Source organism: Tasmannia lanceolata, unplaced genomic scaffold, assembly GCF_043159265.1.
Source record: "Tasmannia lanceolata isolate RefF3 unplaced genomic scaffold, GAP_Taslan_0.1 ptg000013l, whole genome shotgun sequence".
Taxonomy (NCBI): Eukaryota; Viridiplantae; Streptophyta; class Magnoliopsida; order Canellales; family Winteraceae; genus Tasmannia; species Tasmannia lanceolata.
In genome coordinates this window covers 41443360-41467150 of record NW_027518690.1, presented here as the reverse complement: position 1 = coordinate 41467150, position 23791 = coordinate 41443360, and the positions used below count along the sequence as shown (strand labels likewise).

Below are 23791 nucleotides of genomic sequence, written 5' to 3'. Positions count from 1 at the left end.
CCCCTAAGATTGTTTTACGAGAGGATCAACGGATGAACTATTGGGATCATCAAACAAGTGGAACGGAGCTACAATTTTCTTAAATTTTTTAATGGAAAAGAAGGCTGACACCGAATCCACTCTTTAGATGTAAAATTTTTATTGAAATTTTTTATGTAAGAAAATAATTTTTTGAGCATATGTCAACTCATTTTTCATGGATTTTTTTTTTTCAAAATATAAAATTTCAAGGAAAATTACAAATTTACTAGACCCTAAAATTATTTTCAAAATTTTTTTCTATTGAAAATAATTTACATAATTTTTTTCCCTAGATCCAATTGCCATGTAAAGATATCAATACAAGAGGAACGCTAAGGGAGGGTGCCGCATCATTGTATTACAGTGTGGCGGGTCCACTATAACATAATGAGTCTCACATTTGATTAATCCAAACTGAAGAATCTCGTCAATAATGCAATCAAGATGAAAAAGTCATTTAAAATGTCATTAAGCCGTTGGTTTTTTGTATGTCTCAATCTTCCAAGTGAGATTTTATTTGACATTCGATGTGGTTCCACTTTTTTTTTGATTACGTAGGATGTCCCCACCCCCTTCGGGAGTAGGACTAGTCCCTATGGATACACGCAACGACCCACTCACCACGGATGTTAGGTCTAAAATTGGTAACAGGTTATGGTAGGGCTGGATGGGCTGAGCTAACAAGTCACGGCTGAAGGGCTGGTGGAGTCCTGCGCTGCACAAGGGTACAGACAAGAAAGAAAAGGGTCAGAGGACCAACCCGGAGTGGTACTCCGGACGGGCGCTTCGACACTCAAGTCAGTATGAGCAGGAGTGCAGAGCAATGTCAGAGCAAAAGCTTAGAGTTTTGATTTTCAGATCCCTCACCTTAGCACAAGTGAAGGCTATTTATAGTGATTCTGAGCCACCTGTCTAGGACAGGTGATAGTTCTGAGCCACCTGTCCAGGACAGGTGGTGGCCTCTGTATGGACCAGGTCTCATACCTAAGGAGGGCAGGTGGAAGTCCCTGATTGGTCCAGGTGTCACACCTAGTAGGGACAGGTGTTGGCCTTCCAACGGTCCTTGTGAGGGCCACGTGCCAGCAGCCAATTGGATGCTGAGTTCGGACCCATCAGTGCTGAGTCCGGACCCCATCAGTTGCCCCCTGGTTCTCCGAGTCGTGACAGCGGCCAGGGGAAGCAAAAAGAGGGTTAAAACAGCATCTGGCCGGCCTTGAGGCCTCTGGGCAGCTGAGGCCGGCCTCATGTGGGGACCAGAAGAACTGCAGTGGCCAGGGGCCTCTGGGCGGCCTGGTCCGGCCTTGTGGATTGGCCTGAAGGAGCACGGCCGGGCAGGAGCCCCTGTGCAATCCAGTCTGATCAAAATTCGAACCAGAAGTCTGGCTGGCAAAACTCTCTGGGCGTCGTGGCCGGGCAGATCTCCTGGACGGGGCGACTAGGCCGGACAGGTTCTCTGTTGCCTAGCGGACGCATCATATCCTGTCCGGCAAAGCCTTCTGGGCGGCTGGTCCGGGCAGGTGTTTTGTCACGTAGCGATTGCGCCATATCCTGTCCGGCTTCGGCGTTGAACGGCCAGGCCGGACAGATATGTTGTCTTCCAGCCAACGCGTCATATCCTGTCCGGCTAAGCCTTCTGGGCAGCAAAGTCGGGCAGGTATTTTGTCGCGTTGTGATTGCGCCATATCCTGTCCGGCTTCAGTTAAGGCGTTGGACGGCCAGGCCGGACAGATATGTTGTCTTCCAGCCAACGCGTCATATCCTGTCCGGCTAAGCCTTCTAGGCGGCAAAGCAGGGCAGGTATTTTGTCGCGTTGTGATTGCGCCATATCCTGTCCGGCTTCAGTTAAGGCGTTGGACGGCCAGGCCGGACAGATATGTTGTCTTCCAGCGAAGGCGTCATATCCTGTCCGGCTAAGCCTTCTAGGCGGCAAAGCAGGGCAGGTATTTTGTCGCGTTGTGATTGCGCCATATCCTGTCCGGCTTCAGTTAAGGCGTTGGACGGCCAGGCCGGACAGATATGTTGTCTTCCAGCGAACGCGTCATATCCTGTCCGGCTAAGCCTTCTAGGCGGCAAAGCAGGGCAGGTATTTTGTCGCGTTGTGATTGCGCCATATCCTGTCCGGCTCCGGTTAAGGCGTTGGACGGCCAGGCCGGACAGATATGTTGTCTTCCAGGCGTCATCACTTAGCACTTTGGAACTTGTACCTTGCATTTAATGCGGAGCGGCGCATTTAATGCGAGCGGCGCATTTAATGCGGTAGGTGACGTGGCGCACTCCGGCTGGTGGGAAAAGGGCGGGATTTTTCCCGCTCTTCCAAGCCTATATATACCAGAGTTTTTACTCATCATTTTTCACTTTTTACATTCTCCTCTCCTTCTCTACTGCTCGGCTAGTCGATTTTCTGCCCGCCTCGGATCAGTGAGCCCGGAGATCTTCAGTCAGCACCTCAGTTCGGTAATTTCTTTTAGCTTTTCTTTTGTTCCTTTTTAATGTCTAGCACCAGTTCCGAGTCGGACTCCGGCTCAAAGGAGTCCGGCTCGACTAGTAGTAGTAGTGGGTCCGGGGCGTCGGAGAGGACGGGGTCGGCCTCTCCTGCGGAGGCTGGTGTTGAGGACGAGGAGGTAATAATTGTAGTAGACGAGGAGAGCGGAGAGGAAGAGATTGTGGACTTAGACACAATCTCGGTCCGTGGGGACGGACCGCACCGGGTAGAAACCAGCGACGACGAAGAACATATTGAAGTTCCTCGCTTGCCGCGCGCACCCGTAGAGGTAATAGCAGAGGCACGGATGGAGGCCAACCCGCAGTACAACGTTGGGGCTCTGTACGAGGTGAATCATCTAGGCCCGGGCAAACTTCAGGCCATCCGGGGGAAATACTGTATTCCTGACCGGTACCTTTTGAGGGCGGCCGTTGAAGGGGACCGGGCCAGCAACGATAGTGCAGATCTATGCCTATACGAAGAAGCCTTACGGGCCGGGCTCAGACTTCCCTTGCATCCATTTTTTGTTGAGGTGCTGAATTATTACGGGCTGGTGGTCACACAGGTCGTGCCGAACTCTTGGAGGACGCTGGTCGGCTTCCTGCACCTTTTGGGAGTCCGGGTCCGTAGGAACCCCACCCTGCCCGTCTTCAGAATGTGTGCGCATCTGAAGAGGCATAAGGACGGCGGTTGGATCTACATCAGCCAACGGCCCGAGGTGAAAATGATCACTGGCATACCTACTTCCATTCACACATGGAAGAACAGGTTTTTCTATGCTTGGGACACCGAGCAGAGCTCCCAATGGCCGTTCTCGTTGGAGTGGAGAACGCCGGACACCAAGAGTCTTAGTCGAAAGCCGATCCTCAAAGGCTACGACTACATGACCTTTATTTTGATCAAAGAAGAGCTGAAGCGCGGTCAAACAAACTGCTCGGAATTCTCCGAGGAGGCCGTCCTGGTGGAGCTCGGTGTCAGCCGTGCGACGCCGGCACGTACGTAAATGTTCTTAGGCCAGCTCTTATATTTTGAACTGTTCCTTTCTTTTCCTCTGACTCCTTCGCCCCCCCCCCCCCTTTTTTTTGTAGTTCTAACTCTGTTCTGTTTTTTACGTTCAGAAATGGTCAAGCAGATGTCCATGATGGACAGAATAAGGCAGAGCTCCCAATCGTCCCCAACGCATGAGCAGCCCCAACCTAAGGGCAAGAAAAGGAAGGTGCCGGAGTCAACCCCGGCGATGGTCGCGCTGGCTAATCCCCTCAAAAGTAGCTGGGCGACTCACAAGCTCGCATTCAAGCCGAGCCGGCCAAGCCTCACCGGGCAGAGCTCAGGGTCTGCACGGGAGGCAGAGCCCCGACACAGCGGGCCAGTGCTGGGTATCCCCGCCGCCACGGCGGCGAGAGCTGATAATGTTTTTCGCCCAAACTGGGCGGTGCAAAAGATGGACACCGGCCTGGGTGATAGCCGGGTGGCCACAAACTGATGTTCCAGGGCGTCCTCCCGAATGACCGACGAGAAGTCGAGAAAGAGGCACCGGAGACCTGCGCAGAGGCGATCGCCTCCGCCCTCTATCAGCTCCAAGTATACTCAAGAGACATGGCAAAGAAGAGTTATCTCTTCTCTGACACGCTCACACAGATACAGTCCGAGAAGGGCGAGCTCCAGAGGGACAAGGACAGACTTAGTGAAATCGTCCAGGTCAAAGAGGCCGAATGCAACAGTCTCAAGGACGAGGTGCAGAGGGTCAAGAACCAAGCCGTGCAGGATCTCCTAACTGCGAGGGAGAGAGCCGACCAGAGGGAAAAGGCGGCTGTCGAGGCTGCCGTAAAAGTGGCAGTACGGGAGGCCGAAGAGAGGAAGGACACACAGTTCTTCAACCTGGGCCTCCAAGCCTATAAGGCGGGGTTCCTCATCTGCTCTGAGCAGGTTAAGAAGGCTTACCCCGACATCTCTCTGGATGGACTGGACGTCCCGTACGCACCTCCAGAGGATGAAGAGGACGAGGAGGAAGAAGGTGAAGTGGGCTCCTCCCAACCCAACGAGGTAGAACAGGAAGTCGCTCTGGCTTCCGAGGTCACCCCTCCAACCGCCGAGGCCGGCCAGGATGCAGCACTTGCTGCAGAGGTGGTCACCGACGAGGCGGCCGACGGGGAGGCCTGAGTGGCCGGGCAGACCTCCTGTTCTTATTTTTTGTAAATTTTTTGTAATGGCCTGAGAGGCTCAATCTTTGTAAGCCAGCTCGGCGAAAAGAGCACTTTTGTAATACGAATACAAATTCAATTTTGTCTAACTGTCTGTACGGCTGTCTTGTTTTTGTACGTATGTTGTCTGTGCTTCTTCCTCATTTCTCTGCCGAGCCGGAGTGGTTAACCGGATGTCATTAGCCGGACTGATCCACTTCTGTCTCCGAGTTTGCAAACACTTAGAGTCTTTTTGGCGCCTGGCGTTTGCGCCGTATCCTGTCCGGCAAAGGCTGCAGACGGCTAGGCCGGACAGGTGTTTTGGCGTTTAGTGGTTGCGCCATATCCTGGCCGGCTTTGGATGTAGACGGCTAGGCTGGGCAGGTCTTTTGAGGTGGTTTTCACTAGGGCGGGTCCATGTGGTCGGCACTGGTCTCCACACCAAATTGGACGCGCCGGAGTGCTCCACTGCTGTTCTCTAAGTCTGCAAACACTTAGAATAAGAGCTAAGTCTGCAAACACTTAGAGTCTTTTTGGCGCCTGGCGTTTGCGCCGTATCCTGTCCGGCAAAGGCTGCAGACGGCTAGGCCGGATAGGTGTTTTGGCGTTTAGTGGTTGCGCCATATCCTGGCCGGCTTCGGATGTAGACGGCTAGGCCGGGCAGGTCTTTTGAGGTGGTTTTCACTAGGGCGGGTCCATGTGGTCGGCACTGGTCTCCACACCAAATTGGACGCGCCGGAGTGCTCCACTGCTGTTCTCTAAGTCTGCAAACACTTAGAATAAGAGCTAAGTCTGCAAACACTTAGAGTCTTTTTGGCGCCTGGCGTTTGCGCCGTATCCTGTCCGGCAAAGGCTGTAGACGGCTAGGCCGGACAGGTGTTTTGGCGTTTAGCGGTTGCGCCATATCCTGGCCGGCTTCGGATGTAGACGGCTAGGCCGGGCAGGTCTTTTGAGGTGGTTTTCACTAGGGCGGGTCCATGTGGTCGGCACTGGTCTCCACACCAAATTGGACGCGCCGGAGTGCTCCACTGCTGTTCTCTAAGTCTGCAAACACTTAGAATAAGAGCTAAGTCTGCAAACACTTAGAGTCTTTTTGGCGCCTGGCGTTTGCGCCGTATCCTGTCCGGCAAAGGCTGTAGACGGCTAGGCCGGACAGGTGTTATGGCGTTTAGCGGTTGCGCCATATCCTGGCCGGCTTCGGATGTAGACGGCTAGGCCGGGCAGGTCTTTTGAGGTGGTTTTCACTAGGGCGGGTCCATGTGGTCGGAACTGGTCTCCACACCAAATTGGATGCGCCGGAGTGCTCCACTGCTGTTCTCTAAGTCTGCAAACACTTAGAATAAGAGCTAAGTCTGCAAACACTTAGAGTCTTTGACTGGAGGTTGGCATATATTAGTGACTCAAAAGTGAGGGACACAGTTTAATGACAACTCCACTTTATTTCTTTTTTGAAATTTCATTACAGAGATTCTTTACAGGCCTTCAAAAGCAAAGGAAAAGACTATTGATAGTATATTCGAAGATTTCTGGAATTCCAGGCGTGCGGCAGCAGCTGCTCGTCAAGTGTATCTAGGCGGTAGCTTCCTGGACGGATGACCTCTTTGACTCGGTACGGCCCTTCCCAAGTCGGGGAGAGTTTGCCCACCCTTCTTGGCTGGGAGACGGCCGCTTTCCTCAAAACTAGGTCGCCTGTGCGGAACTCCCTTGGTCGGATCTTCGTGTCATGGTATCTAGACACCTTTTGCTTATACGCTGCGGCCCTGATCTGTGACTCCTCACGGACCTCTTCAAGCAAGTCGAGGTTGGCACGGAGCCCGTCCCCATTAAGCTGTTCATTGAAGTGAACAATTCTTGGGGAAGGAACGCTGATGTCAACCGGGATCACAGCCTCTGTTCCGAAGGAGAGATTGAAAGGCGACTCACCCGTTGCAGTGCGTGGGGTAGTCCGATATGCCCAGAGCACATGGTACAGCTCGTCAGCCCAGCGTCCGGCCTTATCATCCAGTCTCTTCTTTATCCCCTGCAGCAGAGTCATGTTCGTCACTTCAGTCTGCCCATTCGTCTGAGGGTGTGCCACGGAAGTGAACCTTTGCTCAATCTTCAGATCCGCACAAAACTTTCTGAAATTCCTCGAGTCGAACTGTTTGCCATTGTCCGTTATGAGGACCTGGGGTATCCCAAATCTGCACACCACTGATTTCCAGAAAAAGTTCTGGACGTTCTGCTCGGTGATCTTGGCCAGGGGTTCAGCTTCTACCCACTTCGTAAAGTAGTCGATGGCGACAACGACGAACTCGCGACCTCCGGAGGCCGGCGGAAAAGGACCTAAGATGTCCATTCCCCAGATAGCAAAAGGGAGAGGGCTGATGATCGGAGCCATTGGCACGGCAGGCTAGTGAACGGTGGGAGAAAATTTCTGACACTTCTCGCACTTCTTCACAAGGCTCAGTGCATCTTGTCTCAATGTAGGCCAGTACAGGCCTCTTAGAAGGACTTTGATGGCCAGGGCCTTGCCCCCAAGATGTTCTCCGCAAATCCCCTCATGGGTCTCTCGCAGGGCATACAGGGCGTCGGTTGGCCGGAGAAACTTCAAGTACGGGAGGGTGTAAGATCTCTTGTACAGAGTCTCGCCGTCAAATGAAAACCTTGCTGCCCGCTGTACGACTTTACGGGCCTCTTTTTTCTCCCCGGGGAGTTCTCCGCTGCGCAAATATCTGATGATCTCATCCATCCAGCACGGCTCGTCGTCGATCTGCATTACTACGACGGGCTGGTCATCAATACTGGAGGTCTTTAGGAACTCCATACGGATTTCTTTCAGAGCGGTGTAGCCTGAAGCCGCTAGCTTTGAGAGCACATCAGCCTTTGTATTTTCAGCCCGGGGGACTCTGATGAGCTCAAAACTTTCGAACTTGCCGGCCAGGACACGGACCCTTTGCAGATATTTGATCATTCGCTCTTCACGGGCCTCATATACTCCTTGAATCTGACATACGACTAGCTGCGAATCACAGTACGCTTTCAGTTTCTGAGCGCGGGCCTGAGCGGCGAGGTTCATTCCGGCGATGAGGGCTTCGTACTCTGCCTCATTGTTTGACGCACGGAATCCAAACCTCAAGGCATAATTCAAGACGAAATCATCTGGCCCTGTGAGGACTAGCCCGGCACCGCTGCCACCTTTATTTGAAGATCCGTCAACATAGACCTCCCAGAGCGGCTCTTCAGAACACGGAAGTGGACTGGTCGGAGAAGGTGCATCCTCGGGCCCTGTAAGGGGAACCGCTTCGGTTTTGACCTGCTGCTCGAATGTAGCCGGTTCTGCTGCTGTAGGAAGCACTGCTTCTGACCCGGAGCCTGAATCTGGCATGGTACATTCAGCTATGAAATCCGCAAGAACCTGGGCTTTGATTGCTGGCCTGGGCAGATATTTAATGTCAAACTCGCTGAGCTCCACGGCCCACTTCACAAGACGACCTGAAGTGTCTGGGCGGTGGAGGATCTGCCTCAGGGGCTGTCCTGTCAGGACTTTGATCGTATGCGCCTGGAAATACGGCCTTAATTTTCTGGGCGCCATAACAAGGGCGTATACGAGCTTCTCGACCCGCTGATATCTTGTCTCTGCATCATGGAGGACCTTACTGACATAGTAGATTGGCTTTTGTTGGTGGTACTCCTCTCTGATCAGTACTGCTGCGACTGCCAAAGGTCCCGCTGAGAGATACAGAATCAGCTCTTCTCCTGGCTCTGGCTTTGACAGCAACGGTGGAGAGGACAAGTACTGCTTCAGCTCCTCAAATGCCGCTTGGCACTCCGGAGTCCAGGGCGCGGTTTTTATACCCTTGACTGCGTTGAAGAACGGAAGACATCTTTCTACGGACTTAGAGATGAACCGCCCCAGGGCAGCTACCAGACCGGTCAGGCGCTGTACTTCTCTGATAGTTCTGGGCGGAGTCAGCTCCATCACCGCCTTGATTTTCTCAGGATTTGCTTCTATCCCTCTCTGGCTTACCATGAAGCCCAGAAACTTGCCCGCTCCGACGCCGAACGTACACTTGGTCGGATTGAGCTTCATGTTGTGCTCCCTCAAGACTTGAAATGCTTCTTCGAGGTCGGCAACATGATTACAGGCAGCTCTGCTCTTGACCAGCATATCGTCCACGTAGACTTCCATATTGCGGCCGATTTGCTCTTTGAATAACCTGTTGACGAGCCGCTGGTAGGTGGCCCCTGCGTTCTTCAATCCGAAAGGCATAACTCGATAGCAATAAGTCCCCTGATCGGTTACAAAGGATGTCTTCGGAATGTCGGACTCATGCATTCTGATCTGATTATATCCTGAGAAGGCGTCCATGAAGCTTAGCAGCTCGTGACCTGCAGTGGCATCGATGAGCTGATCAATCTTTGGGAGCGGGTAGCTGTCCTTCGGGCAGGCCTTATTCAGGTCTGTAAAATCTATTCAGGTCCTCCACTTCCCATTAGACTTTTTTACCATCACAACATTCACGAGCCAGTCCGGGTACTGGATCTCGCGGATGAAGTCGGCCTTCAGAAGCCTTTCCACCTCTTCTCTAATGGCCCTTCGCCTCTCTGGTGCAAAGTGCCTCCTCTTCTGCTTCACGGGTTTGCAGGTCTGATCAACCCCGAGCTCATGGGTGCTGATTGCAGGGTCGATACCGGGCATGTCTGACGGAGCCCAGGCAAAGACATCTGCATTCGCTCTGAGGAACTGAGCAAGATCCTGCTGCGCGGCCTCTGGCAGGGCAGAGCCGATCTGAACAACCCTCTGGTCGTCATCGCTATACAACGGGACTGATATGACGTCCTCGGCCGGCTCGTTTACTGTGATCTGGGCTTCGTCCCTTAGATCAAACAGCTCGATCGGCAGAGATTCGGACGCATTCTTTCCTTTCAGCGCCGCTGCATAGCACTGCCTCAACTGGGGCTGGTCCCCTCTGACTTCCCCTACACCCCCTGGTGTACTGAACTTCATCTTCTGATGATAGGCGGAGGGAACGGCTCGAAGGAGATTCTGGCCGGGGCGGCCCAAGATAGCATTGTAGGCCGACTTGGCCCTTACCACCAAGAAGTTTACCATGGCGACGGACTGGCAGGGCGGCTCCCCGATAAGAACTGGAAGCTCGATCTGCCCTTCGACTTTGACAACTTCTTCGGAGAACCCGAACAGATCCGAGTTGGCCTGCTTCAGGCGGTCGGTTCCGATCAGCATCCGCTCTAAAGCGTGATAATAGAGGATGTCTGCGGAACTCCCGTTGTCGACCAAGATCTTCTTCATTTCCCAGTTGGCCACCAGCATGGTGATGACCAGGGCATCATCATGCGGGAGGATCAGGCCATCGAGATCTGCATCTGAAAAAGATATCTCGTTCTCTAGCCTGGCCTTCTTGCTGCAGGTATGGACGGCGTTCACCTGCCGGGCATATGTCCTGCGGGCTGATGAAGAGGTTCCTCCTGCGGTCGGCCCTCCTGAAATGGTACCAATAACACCATGAGGTTGAGGTTGAGGTACCTGAGGAGGGGGGCTGGCTGGGGCCGGAGCTTGAATGCGGTCGCCTAGAGGTTGAGCGCCGCGAGGGCTTCTGCCTCTGGGCTTCGGCTTTTCCTTGCGTTCACTTTTGTTGTCATCATTCTTCAAGTACCTTCCAAGGTACCCACGGCTGATTAACTGCTCGATCTCCTCCTTCAGATGAAGGCACGCGTTGGTGTCGTGGCCGTGGTCCTTGTGGAACCTGCAGTACTGGGACATGTTTTTCTTCGTCGATGAGTTCTGCCTCTCCGGCCAACGGATGAAGTCCTCTTTCCGAATGGCTGCCAGGATTTGTGCTCTGGACGCGGTCAGCCGCGTGTAATGCTCTCTCGCTTGGGGGCTTCTCCCCTTTCGAGAAGGGCTTCTCTCCCTGCGGGGAGGGCTTCTCTCCTTCTTCTGAGACTTATCATACCTACGCTGCTTGGTAGGGTTCTTCTCCTCGGGCCTTCTCCTGCCAGCGGAGTCCAGGGCGGCGAGAGTTTTCTCCACCGAGATGTACTCCTCCGCCCCGGCCATCAGGTCCGCGAGAGACTGCGGGTTGCTCCGAGCCACTGCTCGCCTGAAATCAGTTGATCGGACACCGGCCAGAAGGGCATTCGTGGCCGCGGAGGGATCCAGGTTAGGGACCTGGAGAGCTTCCCTGTTAAAGCGACCAACGAACACTTTCAAGGCCTCATCATCTCCCTGCCTGAGGGCCATCAGCGAAGCGGTCGTCTTCCTGGGTCTCCTGCTGCTCATGAAATGGCGGGCCAGGTTATCCCCAAAATCATCAAAATTGTCCACGGACCTGGGCTTAAGCCGCGAGTACCAGTCCCGCGCTGCTCCGGTTAACGTGGTGGGGAATGCCCGGCAAAGGAATCCATCCGACGCCCCGTGGAGGAGCATTGTGGTCCTGAAAGTCTCCAGGTGGTCCACGGGGTCGGTGGTCCCGTCATACTGCGGAACCTGGGGCATCTTCCAGCCCGCGGGGCCTCCGGGCTGAGCACTCTGTCTGAAAATGGTTGAGCGCTTGTGAAGATCCGGGAGGCAGGTCGGCCCTGCTCTCTGGCGAGCTCTTCGATCCGGTGGTCGATCTGCTGGATCCTTCGCAACACCGGGTCCTCTCGTTCCTCAGCCCGGTGGACGGGCCTCTCTCTCCTTGCTGGCGGGCTCATAGCCGATCCGGACTGACTGGCCGGACTCCTTCGCCTTTGCCGCGATCCCTCTCCGTGCGTGGCGTCTCTCTTGCTGCCATGCCTTTGTACGGAGGGTGATCGTGACCGGTGATGTAAGCGAGGCTCGGGACGCACATGCTTGTCCCGGGAGAGGTGATCTCGTCTTGTAGAGTGGCGAGTCTGCTCCCGGGGCGGAGGCGTGTGCTCTCGGCGGGAGCTTCCCCTCCCCTGGGCGGGCTGAGAGGTTTCGGCTGGGTGCTGCTGGAGTGCGGTGGCCGGATTTCTAAACTGCGCAATTACAGCAGTCATCTCTTGAAAAAGGGCCCGCATCTCCCTTGGGGTTGGGGTAGGGTCTGAACGGTCCGAGCGAGTCGGACTGCGCTCCCCTGGCGCTCCGACCTCTATTTGCGAGGCCAATCGCTCGCTTCTCCCTTCGCGGGGGGCTGTAGCCCGGGTCGTCCGGGAGGTTGGCACATGCTTTCCGTGTTTTCCTACCATTGCTTAAGTGAGGTTTCGAACAGCTTTTTGTTGCGGGGTCCCACGGATGGCGCCAAATCTGTTAGGTCTAAAATTGGTAACAGGTTATGGTAGGGCTGGATGGGCTGAGCTAACAAGTCACGGCTGAAGGGCTGGTGGAGTCCTGCGCTGCACAAGGGTACAGACAAGAAAGAAAATGGTCAGAGGACCAACCAGGAGTGGTACTCCGGACGGGCGCTTCGACACTCAAGTCAGTATGAGCAGGAGTGCAGAGCAATGTCAGAGCAAAAGCTTAGAGTTTTGATTTTCAGATCCCTCACCTTAGCACAAGTGAAGGCTATTTATAGTGATTCTGAGCCACCTGTCTAGGACAGGTGGTAGTTCTGAGCCACCTGTCCAGGACAGGTGGTGGCCTCTGTATGGACCAGGTCTCATACCTAAGGAGGGCAGGTGGAAGTCCCTGATTGGTCCAGGTGTCACACCTAGTAGGGACATGTGTTGGCCTTCCAACGGTCCTTGTGAGGGCCACGTGCCAGCAGCCAATTGGATGCTGAGTTCGGACCCATCAGTGCTGAGTCCGGACCCCATCAGTGCTGAGTCCGGACCCCATCAACGGGTATCAGGTAAGTCGGGGGCGGGATTCGAACACTCGTCAATAGGGAGCAAACCCATGACTTTATGCCGAAGAGCCAATGCCTCGGTGGGTTACAATGATCCAGATGTGGTTCCACTTGGTTGCCCCTAACTGGCTAACTCAACCTAAATATTAAGTAATCTAAAGTCAAGAGACCCCCAACAAAATGTATGCTTCTAAGGGCAATCAGATGGATTTACAAACTCTTATTAACAATATAAAAATGATAAAAGGTGTAGATCAGGAATAGAGGAAACAAAGAAAAAAAACAAGAGGAATTCTACACTGAAGGGAGCCCTTGCAAAAATGAGGTGAAAGGGCTCTCCTATTGGCTACACATCACCATCATGCACTAATAACGGCTGAAAAGTCAAACATGATGGTGATGTGCAGCCAATGGGATCTTATTATAAAAGAATTAATACTCCTAAGGTTTATTAGGTCTCTTTTTTTTCTTACTGCCTCTTGTGTCTGATGTTGTGACCATCCCGGTCGAGGTTGTGTCTTTTCCCCTTTTCTGAATAAATTCTTTCTACCATTCAAAAAGAAAATTAAGTTTTGTCGGGTCCTTCTAGCAATTGGCTTGATGTTCTCACCATTTCTCTATCTAAGGATGTGTTTCACCTTTCATCACGGGACGGTCTTGCCAGCCTTCATTGTCACCCCTTCCTCAGCTTGAGAGGGAGTAATAAGGAAGATTCTACACAGAGATTCAGTCAGAGTATTCGCAAATTGCTTTACTTTAAGATGTAAATCAAACAAAAGATATTTTAATCACTAATGATATAGTATTGAAAAAAGGATCGTCATCTAGGCAAGTTTGCAAAAAACCACTGGATCAGGCTTAGTTGAGTTGAGTTGAGTATCTAGGCAATTTTGCAAAAAGCCACTTCCCGGCTCTAAAGGTGCAACTCAGGTCGATTTTTGGGAATTCGGGTTGAGATTTTACCTTAAATCGGGTTAGGTTCGGGTTGATTCCGATTCATTTTTTACCAAAAGCTCAACAACCAGACCCGACCCGACCCAAGTTGCATCCCTACCCAGCTCAGTGTTCACGTCTCAAGTATGCTAATTCGTGTAAATGTGGCACTCTTGCGTGAACGCATGGATTTTTTATTTATTCTCGTGGGCACACTACAGTGACATATTGATGTAGTTAGCATGTGGGCCGAAAGAAGAATGTCCTAAATCCTAACCATACCCTAAATCCAATTCGAGTACAATAGTCAATGCAATGTATCTAAACTGAAGCCGAAAAAGCGTAGGGAGTTGGACTCTTTGGACTTTGCCAACTTTGTTTCTTTCTCGTATCCATTTTCTTTTTAGAAAAAGGAGAACCTTCCAAAACATGTCATTACAAAAGGATCTGCTAGCATCCATCGCAGAAGGCATTTTGCAGATGGCCTGTTGCATGTGAGAGCAACCACATAGGCTCACTTTTTAGCAGATTTTGTCTTCATTCATGAGGTGGCTGCTCTCACATGCAACAGGCCATCCACTAAATGCCTTCTGCGATGGATGCTAGCAAATCACTGTTACAAAAGATCAAAGATGGATGGTTATTTGACCCGTTTGAGTGTTGGAATGAAAACCGAGAAAGAAAAGAAAAGAAAGAAGGCATACTTTGATGATAAAAAGACACAAACACCCTTTTATTCTTCGTATTATTTTCTTCTTCTTCTTTTTGTTTGGTTTTTTTTTTTGAATGGTATGGATTTTTATTGAAGAAAGATTGAGAACACGGGACCCACCAATCCTTTTTTTTCTCTGAATGGCATATATATATATATATATATATATATATATATATATATATATATATATATATATATATATATATATATTATTGCTAGACACCTTCGAAGAAAAGTACTTCCGCACATCCTTTGCAGTTTGCACCATGGTCAATGAATAAGACAAATCTCCCAAAAGTCAACATTAATGACTATCATCACATGATCATATGCAATTGCAAGGATGGGCGAGAAGTAGCCATTGGCGAAGGTCGCTAGCAAATCTCTATTAAAACAACAATAAGAAAAATAAAAGTAAATTGTTAACGTCGACGTTAATGTCGAAGTTAATGTCGACGGAACTTCGACGGAACTGATCACTTATGACTATAGCAAGTGATTTGTGCATGATTAGTTCCGTCGACATTAACTTCGACATTAACGTCGACATTAATAATTTACTTCTATTTTTCTTATTGTTGTCAGGGTTGCCTTCTATTTTTCTTCTTGTAGCAGAGAAGGGAGAAATGGAAATGTAATTGAGGAATACCCACTAGCATAAAAATTAAAAAAATTGTGAAACTGATTTTTTTTATACATCCTTGGGCTTATAGACGGTGAAAGGAGAAGATACTGGCTACGGCGACGTTGAGAAATGAACCTTTCAGAAAAATATCTGAACCCCACTTAATTCAAAACGAACCCTAGTTCCTACCTGTAGATTAATCATTCAACTTCGTAGATTAAGTCTTTCTTTCCTTTATCAAGTTCAAAGACGTGGGTCTCGAGATAAAAAAAAATTTATTAGATTTCTTTAATGCACTCGCACCCTAGTGGAAACTGGACCCACCACTCCCCAAGGCGAGTCCATCATTCCAGAACCAGGCAGGCCCATACAGAGCCTCGCCACCGCCAGAGGTCACGATCTCGCTCCACGCAGAAGCACCAAGCCAAGGAAGACCGAGCGCCGCGGGAAAAATCCCGGCATCATCGAAGGAGTCCGGAAAGTCACTCCGGCTCAGCCGCGAGCCCCTCAGTAGAGAAAAATAAGTCGTTGGGCCAAGCAGACCGGAGGGCTAACCCAATGTTACGGAGGATAGAAGAGATAGACCACAGTATAGAAGAGCTGGCAAAGGATCAAGGCCGGCCCGCTGTGAAGACGTACTCAAGTAAACCTCCGTTCACCGATAATGTTATGAACGCGCCAGCACCCAGAGGGTTCAAAATGCCGACGATTCCGCATTATGACGGAACCACCGACCCTGTGGACCACTTGGAGACGTGGACCACTTGGAGACGTTCAGGACTATGATGCTCCTCCACGGCGCCTCTGATGGATTCCTCTGCAGGGCATTCCTGACCACACTAACCGGTGCAGCCCGGGACTAGTACTCGAGGATCAAGCCAAACTCCATTAGCAGCTTTGGGGACTTTGGGGACGACCTGGTCCACCATTTTATGAGCAGCCGGAGGCCGAGTAAAACAACAGCATCCCTGATGGCTTTGCGGCAGGAGGAAAACGAACCTCTGAAGGCATTCGTCAGCCGTTTCAACAGGGAGGCACTCCAAGTGCCGAATTTGGACCCCTCAGCCGCCATGAACGCGCTCCTCGCAGGCTCTAGATCCAACGATTTCCGCCGATCAGTGGCTCGCCAAAACCCACACTCACTGGCGGATCTGATGGCTGGAGCCGAGGAGTACCTAGTCGTGGAGGAGACTCTGGCAGCCTTAGATTCAAACCGAAGGAGGACCTCTGAAGAAAAGAACCCTACCAAGCTGCGTAGGGATGATAAAGCCCCGAGACGAGAAAGATCCCCGCAGAGGAGGGAAGAGAATTACACCCTCCTCAACACCTCCAGGAGAAGCATACTGGCCGCAATCGAGGGAGAAGAATTCGTAAGATAGCCAACCAGGATGATCTCAAAAGGAAACAAGAGAGACAAGTCGAAGTATTGTAGGTTCCATAGAGACCACGGGCACGACACAGATGAATGCTGGCAACTCAAGGAAGAAATCGAGCTGCTGATTAATCGGGGGTACCTAAAAAGGTATGTTAAAAGTAATGGCGACGGAAGAGAGCGCAGGGGGAGAAGCCCTCATGGCCAAAGCCCTCGACGACCCTCACCGTTTCCTGTGCGGAACCAATCTCCCCCGTCATCTAGTCCACAGCTGGAGATACACCGATCCCAGCCCAAGGGGGTCATCAACACAATTATGGGCGGACCAGCCATCGGGGGTACATCATCTGCTGCTCGAAAAGCCTACGCACGCCGAGTCAACGCCGTGCACACGTGCAGCAAGAAGATGAGGACAGAGAACGAGATCTCCTTCTCAGACGCAGACCTCGACAACTTGATACTCCCCCATGACGACGCCCTGGTCATAACCATGCTAGTAGCGAACTGGGAAGTGAAGAAGATCCTCGTCGACAACGGGAGTTCGGCCGACATTCTCTACTACCATGCATTCGAGCAGATGATGATAGGAAACGACCTCCTAAGGCCGGCGAACTCCGAACTGTTCGGTTTCTCAGGGGAGGTCGTGAAAGTGGAAGGACAGATTGAACTCCCAGTCCTCGTCGGAGAGCCACCCTGTCAAGCTTTCATAATGGTCAACTTCCTGGTAGTGAGGGTCACTTCGGTCTATAACGCTATCTTGGGACGTCGAGGCTAGAACATCATCCCTGCAGTCGCCTCAGCGTATCACCAGAAAATGAAGTTTATAACGCCAAACGGTATGGGAGAAGTCAGAGGAGATCAACCACAGTCCAGGGAGTGCTATGCCATGGCACTCAAAGGCAAAAATGCATAAGAATCATTGCCGATTGAGCTACCTGATCTGAGAGAGGAAGCCCAGGTGACTGAACCCGCTGAAGACCTAAGAAAATACTATCAATAGCCTGCTGCCCGACACAAAAGCAGATGCCATTGTAATTACGCTTGTGTGGATAATGAAAAAAGGCTACTGCTTCTTTGCAAAGTTCCGAGTTCCTCAGATCATGCCGCTGCTTGGTTCGTCCCGGCTCATCTCCACAAAGACTGGAAGCGCACTCCTGGTCGAGAACGGGCCCGCACAGAAAAACCAAACCATCTCAGAAACCCAGCTCACTAAAACTTGGGTACTCGCTGCTTGGTTCGCCCCGGCTCGTCTCCACAAAGACCGGGAGTGCACTCCTGGTCGGGAACGTGCCCGCGCAGAAAAACCAGATCATCTCAGAAACCCAGCTCACTAAAACTTGGGTACTCGCTGCTTGGTTCGCCCCGGCTCGTCTCCACAAAGACCGGGAGCGCACTCCTGGTCGGGAACGGGCCCTTGCAGAAAAACCAATCCATCTCAGAAACCCAGTTCACTAAAACTTGGGTACTCGCTGCTTGGTTAGCCCCGGCTCGTCTCCACAAAGACTGGGAGCACACTCTTGGTCAGGAACGGACCCGCACAGAAAAACCAAACCATCTCAGAAACCCAGTTCACTAAAACTTGGGTACTCGCTGCTTGGTTCGCCCCGACTGGTCTCCACAAAGACCGGGAGCGCACTCCTGATCAAGAACGGGCCCGCGCAGAAAAACCAAACCATCTCAGAAACCCAGTTCACTAAAACTTGGGTACTTGCTGCTTGGTTTGCTCCGACTCGTTTCCACAAAGACCGGGAGCGTACTCCTGGTCGGGAACGGGCCCGCGCAGCAAAACCAAACCGTTTCAGAAATCCAGTACACTAAAACTTGGGTACTTGCTGCTTGGTTCGCCCCAACTCGTCTCCACAAAGACCAAGAGCGCACTTCTGGTTGGGAACGGGCCCGCGCAGAAAAACCAAACCGTTTCAGAAATCCAGTTCACTAAAACTTGGGTACTTGCTGCTTGGTTCGCCCCGACTCGTCTCCACAAAGATCGGGGCGCACTCCTGGTCGGGAACGGGCCCGCACAGAAAAACCAAACCATTTCAGAAATCTAGTTCACTAAAACTTGGGTACTTGCTGCTGGGTTCGCCCCGACTCGTCTCCACAAAGACCGGGAGCGCACTCCTGGTCGGGAACGGGCCCGCGCAGAAAAATCAAACCGTTTCAGAAACCCAGTTCACCAAATCTTGGGTACTCGCTGCTTGGTTCGCCCCGGGTCGTCTCCACAAAGACCGGGAGCGCACTCCTGGTCAGGAACGGGCCCGCGCAGAAAAACCAAACCGTCTCAGAAACCCAGTTAACTAAAACTTGGGTACTCGCTGCTTGGTTCGCCTCGGCTCGTCTCCACAAAGACCGGGAGCGCACTCCTGGTCAGGAACGGGTCCGGCCAGAAAAACCAAACCTGCTCGGAAACCCAGTTCACTAAAACTTGGGTACTCGCTGCTTGGTTCGTCTCGGCTCGTCTCCACAAAGACCGGGAGCGCACTCCTGGTCATGAACAGGACCAGGCAGAAAACCAAACCCTTGCAAAAACCCAAGTTCAATAAAACTTGGTTATCCGAAGCCTTTCTGAGCATACATGCCCGAACATGATATTTCACTTCAAAATCCTGGTCGTCCTAAGCCGTTCAGAACATCTCCAGCCAGACTGGATATAACGCGTGGGTAAAACTTAACCTGAAGAAGGGTAAGTTGTAGCTCATCTGTTTTTGAGCCAACCTGAGTTGGACGACCTGAAATGGCTGACCTGAATCAGTTTTCAGTTCATCCGTTCCTCAAGCCGACCAAGATATAGCGCAATGCGCTACAGGACAAAACTCTGGTCATCTGAAGCCGACCAGGACTCGGCGTGATTCGCTACAGGACAAAATTCTGGTCATCTCAAGCCGACCAGGATATAGCGCAATGCGCTACAGGACAAAACTCTGGTCATCTGAAGCCGACCAGGACTCTGCGTGATTCACTACAGGACAAAATTCTGGTCATCTCAAGCCGACCAGGATATGGCGCAATGTGCTACAGGACAAAATTCTGGTCATCTCAAGCCGACCAGGAAATAGCGCAATGCGCCACAGGACAAACTCTGGTCATCTGAAGCCGACCAAGACTTGGCGTGATTCGCTACAAGACAAAATTCAATTTTGTCTTTTAGCAGATTGCGCTATATTCTGGTCATCTCAAGCCGACCAGGATATAGAGCGATGCACTACAGGACAAAATTCTGGTCATCTCAAGCCGACCAAGATATAGCGCGATGTGCTACAGGACAAAATTCTGGTCATCTCAAGCCGACCAGGATATAGTGCAATGCGCTACAGGACAAAACTCTGGTCATCTAAAGCTGACCAGGACTCGGCGTGATTCGCTACAGGACCAAATTCTGGTCATCTCAAGCCGACCAGGATATAGGGCAATGCGCTACAGGACAAAAATCTGGTCATCTCAAGCCGACCAGGATATAGCTTGATTCGCTAAAAGATAAAATTCTGATCATCTCAAGCCGACCAAGATATAGCGTCATCCTCCCAGAAGGCTTGGCCGGACAGATTTCACCCCAAGTTTATGCCCATCCTAGGTCGCCCAGAAGGCTTGGCCGGACAAATTTCACTCCAAGTTTCTGCCCATCCCAGGCCACCCAGAAGGCTTGGCCGGACAGATTTCACCCCAAGTTTCTGCCCATCCCAGGCTGCCTAGAAGGCTTGGCCGGACAGATTTCACTCCAAGTTTCTGCCCATCCCAGGCCGCCCAGGAGGCTTGGCGGGACAGATTTCACCCCAAGTTTCTGCCCATCCCAGGCCGCCTAGAAGGCTTGGCCGGACATATTTCACTCCAAGTTTCTGCCCATTCCAGGCCGCCCAGAAGGCTTGGCCGGACAGAATAGGGCGCGTCCGCTAGACGACAAAAATCAGTCCGACCCAAGCCAGACAGGATATGACACGTCCGTAAGACGATAAAAATCAGTCCGGCCCAAGCCGAACAGAATATGACGCATCCGCTAGACGACAAAAATCAGTCCGGCCCAAGCCGGACAGGACTTGGCCGGACAGATTTCCCAGGTCGGACAGACGGCTTAACCCGGCAGAATTTCCGGACAGATTTCCAAAGCCGGACAGACGGCTTAGCCGGACAGAATTTCGTACAGATTTCCAAGGCCGGATAGACGGCTTAGCCGAACAGATTTTCCGGACAGATTCCCCAAGCCGGACAGATGGCTTAGCCGAACAGATTTCTCAGGTCGGACAGATTCCCCAGGCTGGACAAACGGCTCACCCGAATAGATTTCTCAGGCCGGACAGACGGCTTAGCCGGACAGATTTCCCAAGCCGGACAGACGGCTTAGCCGGACAGATTTCCAAGGCCGGACAGACGGCTTAGCCGAACAGATTCCCTAGGCCGGGCAAACGGCTTAGCCGAACAGATTTCCCAGGCCGGACAGACGGCTTAGGCGGACAGATTTCCCAGGCCGGACAGAATTTTCGGACAGATTTCCAAGGCCGGACAGACGGCTTAGCAGAACAGATTTTCCGGACAGATTCCCCAGGCCGGACAGACTGCTTAGCCGAACAGATTTCCCAGGCCGGACAGACGGCTTAGCCAGACAGAATTTTTGAACAGATTTCCAAGGCCGGACAGACGGCTTAGCCGAACGGATTTTTCGGACAGATTCCCCAGGCCAGACAGATGGCTTAGCCGAACAGATTTCCTAGGCCGGACAGATTTTCCAGACAGATTCCCCAGGCCGGACAGACGGTTTAGCCAGACAGACGGCTTAGCCAGACAAATTTTCCGAACAGATTCCTAGGCCGGACAGACGGCTTAGCCGGACAAATTTCCCAGGCCGGACAGATTTTTCGGACAGATTCCCTAGGCCGGACAGACGGCTTAGCCGAACAGATTTTCCGCTCAGCTTCTGGCCGTCCCAGGCCGGGCAAATGGCTTGGCCGGACAGGTTTTCCATCGAGCCGTCCCGAACATCGGCTCGTTCAACCGTTCAGGAATATAACTCATCGCACTTCCCCAAATCACTATAATGACTTGGAGAACTGGGGGGCAACTGATGGGGTATAAAAGCAACAACTAATTACCTGTCGACACGTGGCCCCAGAAGGGCCCACCACAAATCCAGCATCGGCCCAGGAGCAATCCGGTAATTACCTAAGAGTAGGTAAACCTACTCCCACAAAAGGGCCGACACCTGTCGTGGGGTAGGTAATCTAACCACTCCAGGTCTCCCTCTATAAAAGGCCTCTCAAGGCTCAAAGCAAAAGGGGGGAAGAACTTTTAACCTACCACTCTTAAAATTTGGCTCTGCACTCCTGCTCGTACTGACTTGAGTGTCGAAGGGCCCGTCCGGAGCAACGACTCCGGGTTAGTCTTCTAACCTCGTTTGCTCTTGTGCAGGGTTCAGCTCCTTCACTTCGGCTCCTCGGGTCCTCCAGCTCAGCTCTTATGTCACTGCCGTATCTGTTACCGATTTTAGGCCTAACAAAATGCTATCTCTGTTCCTCTATCAAAATTGGAATCTCTACTTGTACAGTGTATCGGTACCATCTTTTTTCCTAATTCTATAAATTTTCTCATTTTTATTTATTTTACAAGTAGTCTCACGCACCCAAAAACAGAAGTAAAACCCCTGCTTCTGTGCAACCAAACAGACCCTATATGTGAAAGAATAAAGTGTCGGAATTAGCATCCCCAAAATTAATACATTAACACCAATCCTACTGTCACACCCCGGCAGCACGAGCCGGTGACATGGCAGCAACCACATACCTATAGGCTTAGTCCCATAAGTATGCAAGGTTCTTATAAACAAGTTCAGAATTCTCAACAAATTCATAACTAAAATACAAGCTTTGAAGCAATTTATAATTCTTACAACAAGTTTCCCACTAAGGGTCAACAGTAGTACAGACTGAGTCTTTCAGCTTTCTAAAAATCCTCTCGATTAGGTATATTTTCTCTTGCCTCAGAGTAGACTAGAGTGGCCGATCATCTGTAAATATAAAAAATATATAGAGTGCGGCTCAGTAAGTAACTATCAACCTTAACTAGTCGGATCAAGTATTCGAAATCAAATAGCTCAAAGCAAAGGTTTTTAAGAAAATCATTTTAATACGTATATAGACAGACATATGAATCTTATAAAACGAGAAGAACTTCCGAATCTATGTTTCCAAATTGATGTAAACTTCATTTCTATAAAACAATTTCTGAATTTAAAACACTTTTAGAAATCTATACTCTTTATAAAAACACTTTCAAATCTATACTATTTGTAGAAACACTTCTAAAATCAGTATTCTTTGAAGAAACACTTCTCAAATCTATATTCTTTGTGGAAACACTTATAAATGTCTGTATTCTTTACAGAATCACTTCTAAAAATTCATATTCTTTGCAGAAACACTTATAGAAAATCCACAGCCTTTGTGACTATGGCCACAGTATCGCTGTGACTACGGCCACAATATCCTTGTGACAAGGCCCATAAACAATAAACACTTGTAGCAGATTTACAATAATACCACGTGGAACAGAAAAACATGATCATGCTACCAGTGTGTTATCCCCCAACTGGTAGGGTCCAAAGCATAGCCAGGCTGAGTGTCAAAACCAATACAAAACAGAATATCCATATATTCAGAGTTTACTGAAGTAATTTCAGAAGATCACAATGTCCAATATTTCAAATTCAGAGTTAGAGCAATGAATTTCTAAATCAGGCAAATTTCCAACGATGCAAATAAAAGACTAATTTTGCATACTTGATTGAGAACTTTATTTAGAACCAAAAATCAAATTTCAAAATAACATATCGCATAAACTATTTCGTGTATCCATATAACTAAATACCCAAGATAATTTCCAAAACCACTTTCAAATAGTACTTTTAAATAACCTAGAGAAGGTAGAAAATCACTTACTTGGCATAAAATGCCCAAAGCCCGCTTCTGAATTCTTCTCAAGAATTTTCCTCCAATCCTAAAATAATAGCATTTCGTCAGCAAGGAGCGGTTGGTGGGGTTTGGATAAATGAACTATCTGGAATATGGGTTGAAGTGCCTAAAATTAGGAGAAAAAGAAATAGAAATCAGTTTCAAGACTGGTTGGTGAAGGTTCATAGAACCGTAGAGATAAAATTAGTCTCTCTCTCTCTCTCTCTCTCTCTCTCTCTCTCTCTCTCTCTCTCTCTCTCTCAGGGGTGCAAGTTTGGCCCTGTCAGCCCTGACCCGCCCTGAGCCCGAACAGGGTCTGGACTGGATTTTCCAACCCTGAGGGCGGGTCAGGGTTCATTTCTAGGACCTGAGTCAGGGTCAGGTCGGGTTTAGGGTTAGTACCTCGGGTCTGCCCGACCCGGCCCAACCCGGCCCTAAGTTTTCTATTATAGAATTGAACCATTTGTGCATGTTTCTTTTGCTAATGTTTTCTATTAGCTTGAATTAATGTTTCTTTAGATTATTATTATTAATTGATTGTCTCTGTTTCCCATCATGTTGTTGAATTCATATTGTCTTATTTTGTTCTCTTTCTCTGTTTATTGATCATTTTGTTCTATATGATATGTAGTTGCTTTATTTTTGGCATTCTTAATAGGTATTTGCACTAGCGTCAATCAGGGCCAGCTCGACCTGGCTTTGTCCAATCAGGGCCAATCAGGGCGGGCCAGG

At 50.6% G+C, this 23791-nt stretch overlaps 1 protein-coding gene across 1 annotated transcript; it reads right to left on the bottom strand.

The window, feature by feature from the left end:
- Window positions 1-6142: 6142 nt before the first annotated feature.
- On the bottom strand, window positions 6143-9778 carry LOC143891256 (uncharacterized). Its single transcript, XM_077395877.1, has 6 exons — window positions 9464-9778; window positions 8809-8956; window positions 7769-8379; window positions 7248-7669; window positions 6329-6548; window positions 6143-6163 (listed from the first exon to the last, which is right to left on the bottom strand). The coding sequence occupies exons 1-6, from the start codon at window positions 9776-9778 to the stop codon at window positions 6143-6145; spliced, it is 1737 nt and encodes a 578-aa protein (XP_077251992.1).
- Window positions 9779-23791: the final 14013 nt, after the last annotated feature.

Coding starts and splice junctions, on each gene's coding strand:
- LOC143891256 (XM_077395877.1), bottom strand. CDS start 9,778: ATGGTAAACTTCTTGGTGGTAAGGGCCAAGTCGGCCTACAATGCTATC. Junction 8,957..9,463: donor ATAGCGATGACGACCAGAGG/GTTGTTCAGATC, acceptor GTAACCGATCAG/GGGACTTATTGCTATCGAGT. Junction 8,380..8,808: donor GGTCAAGAGCAGAGCTGCCT/GTAATCATGTTG, acceptor GACCTTTGGCAG/TCGCAGCAGTACTGATCAGA.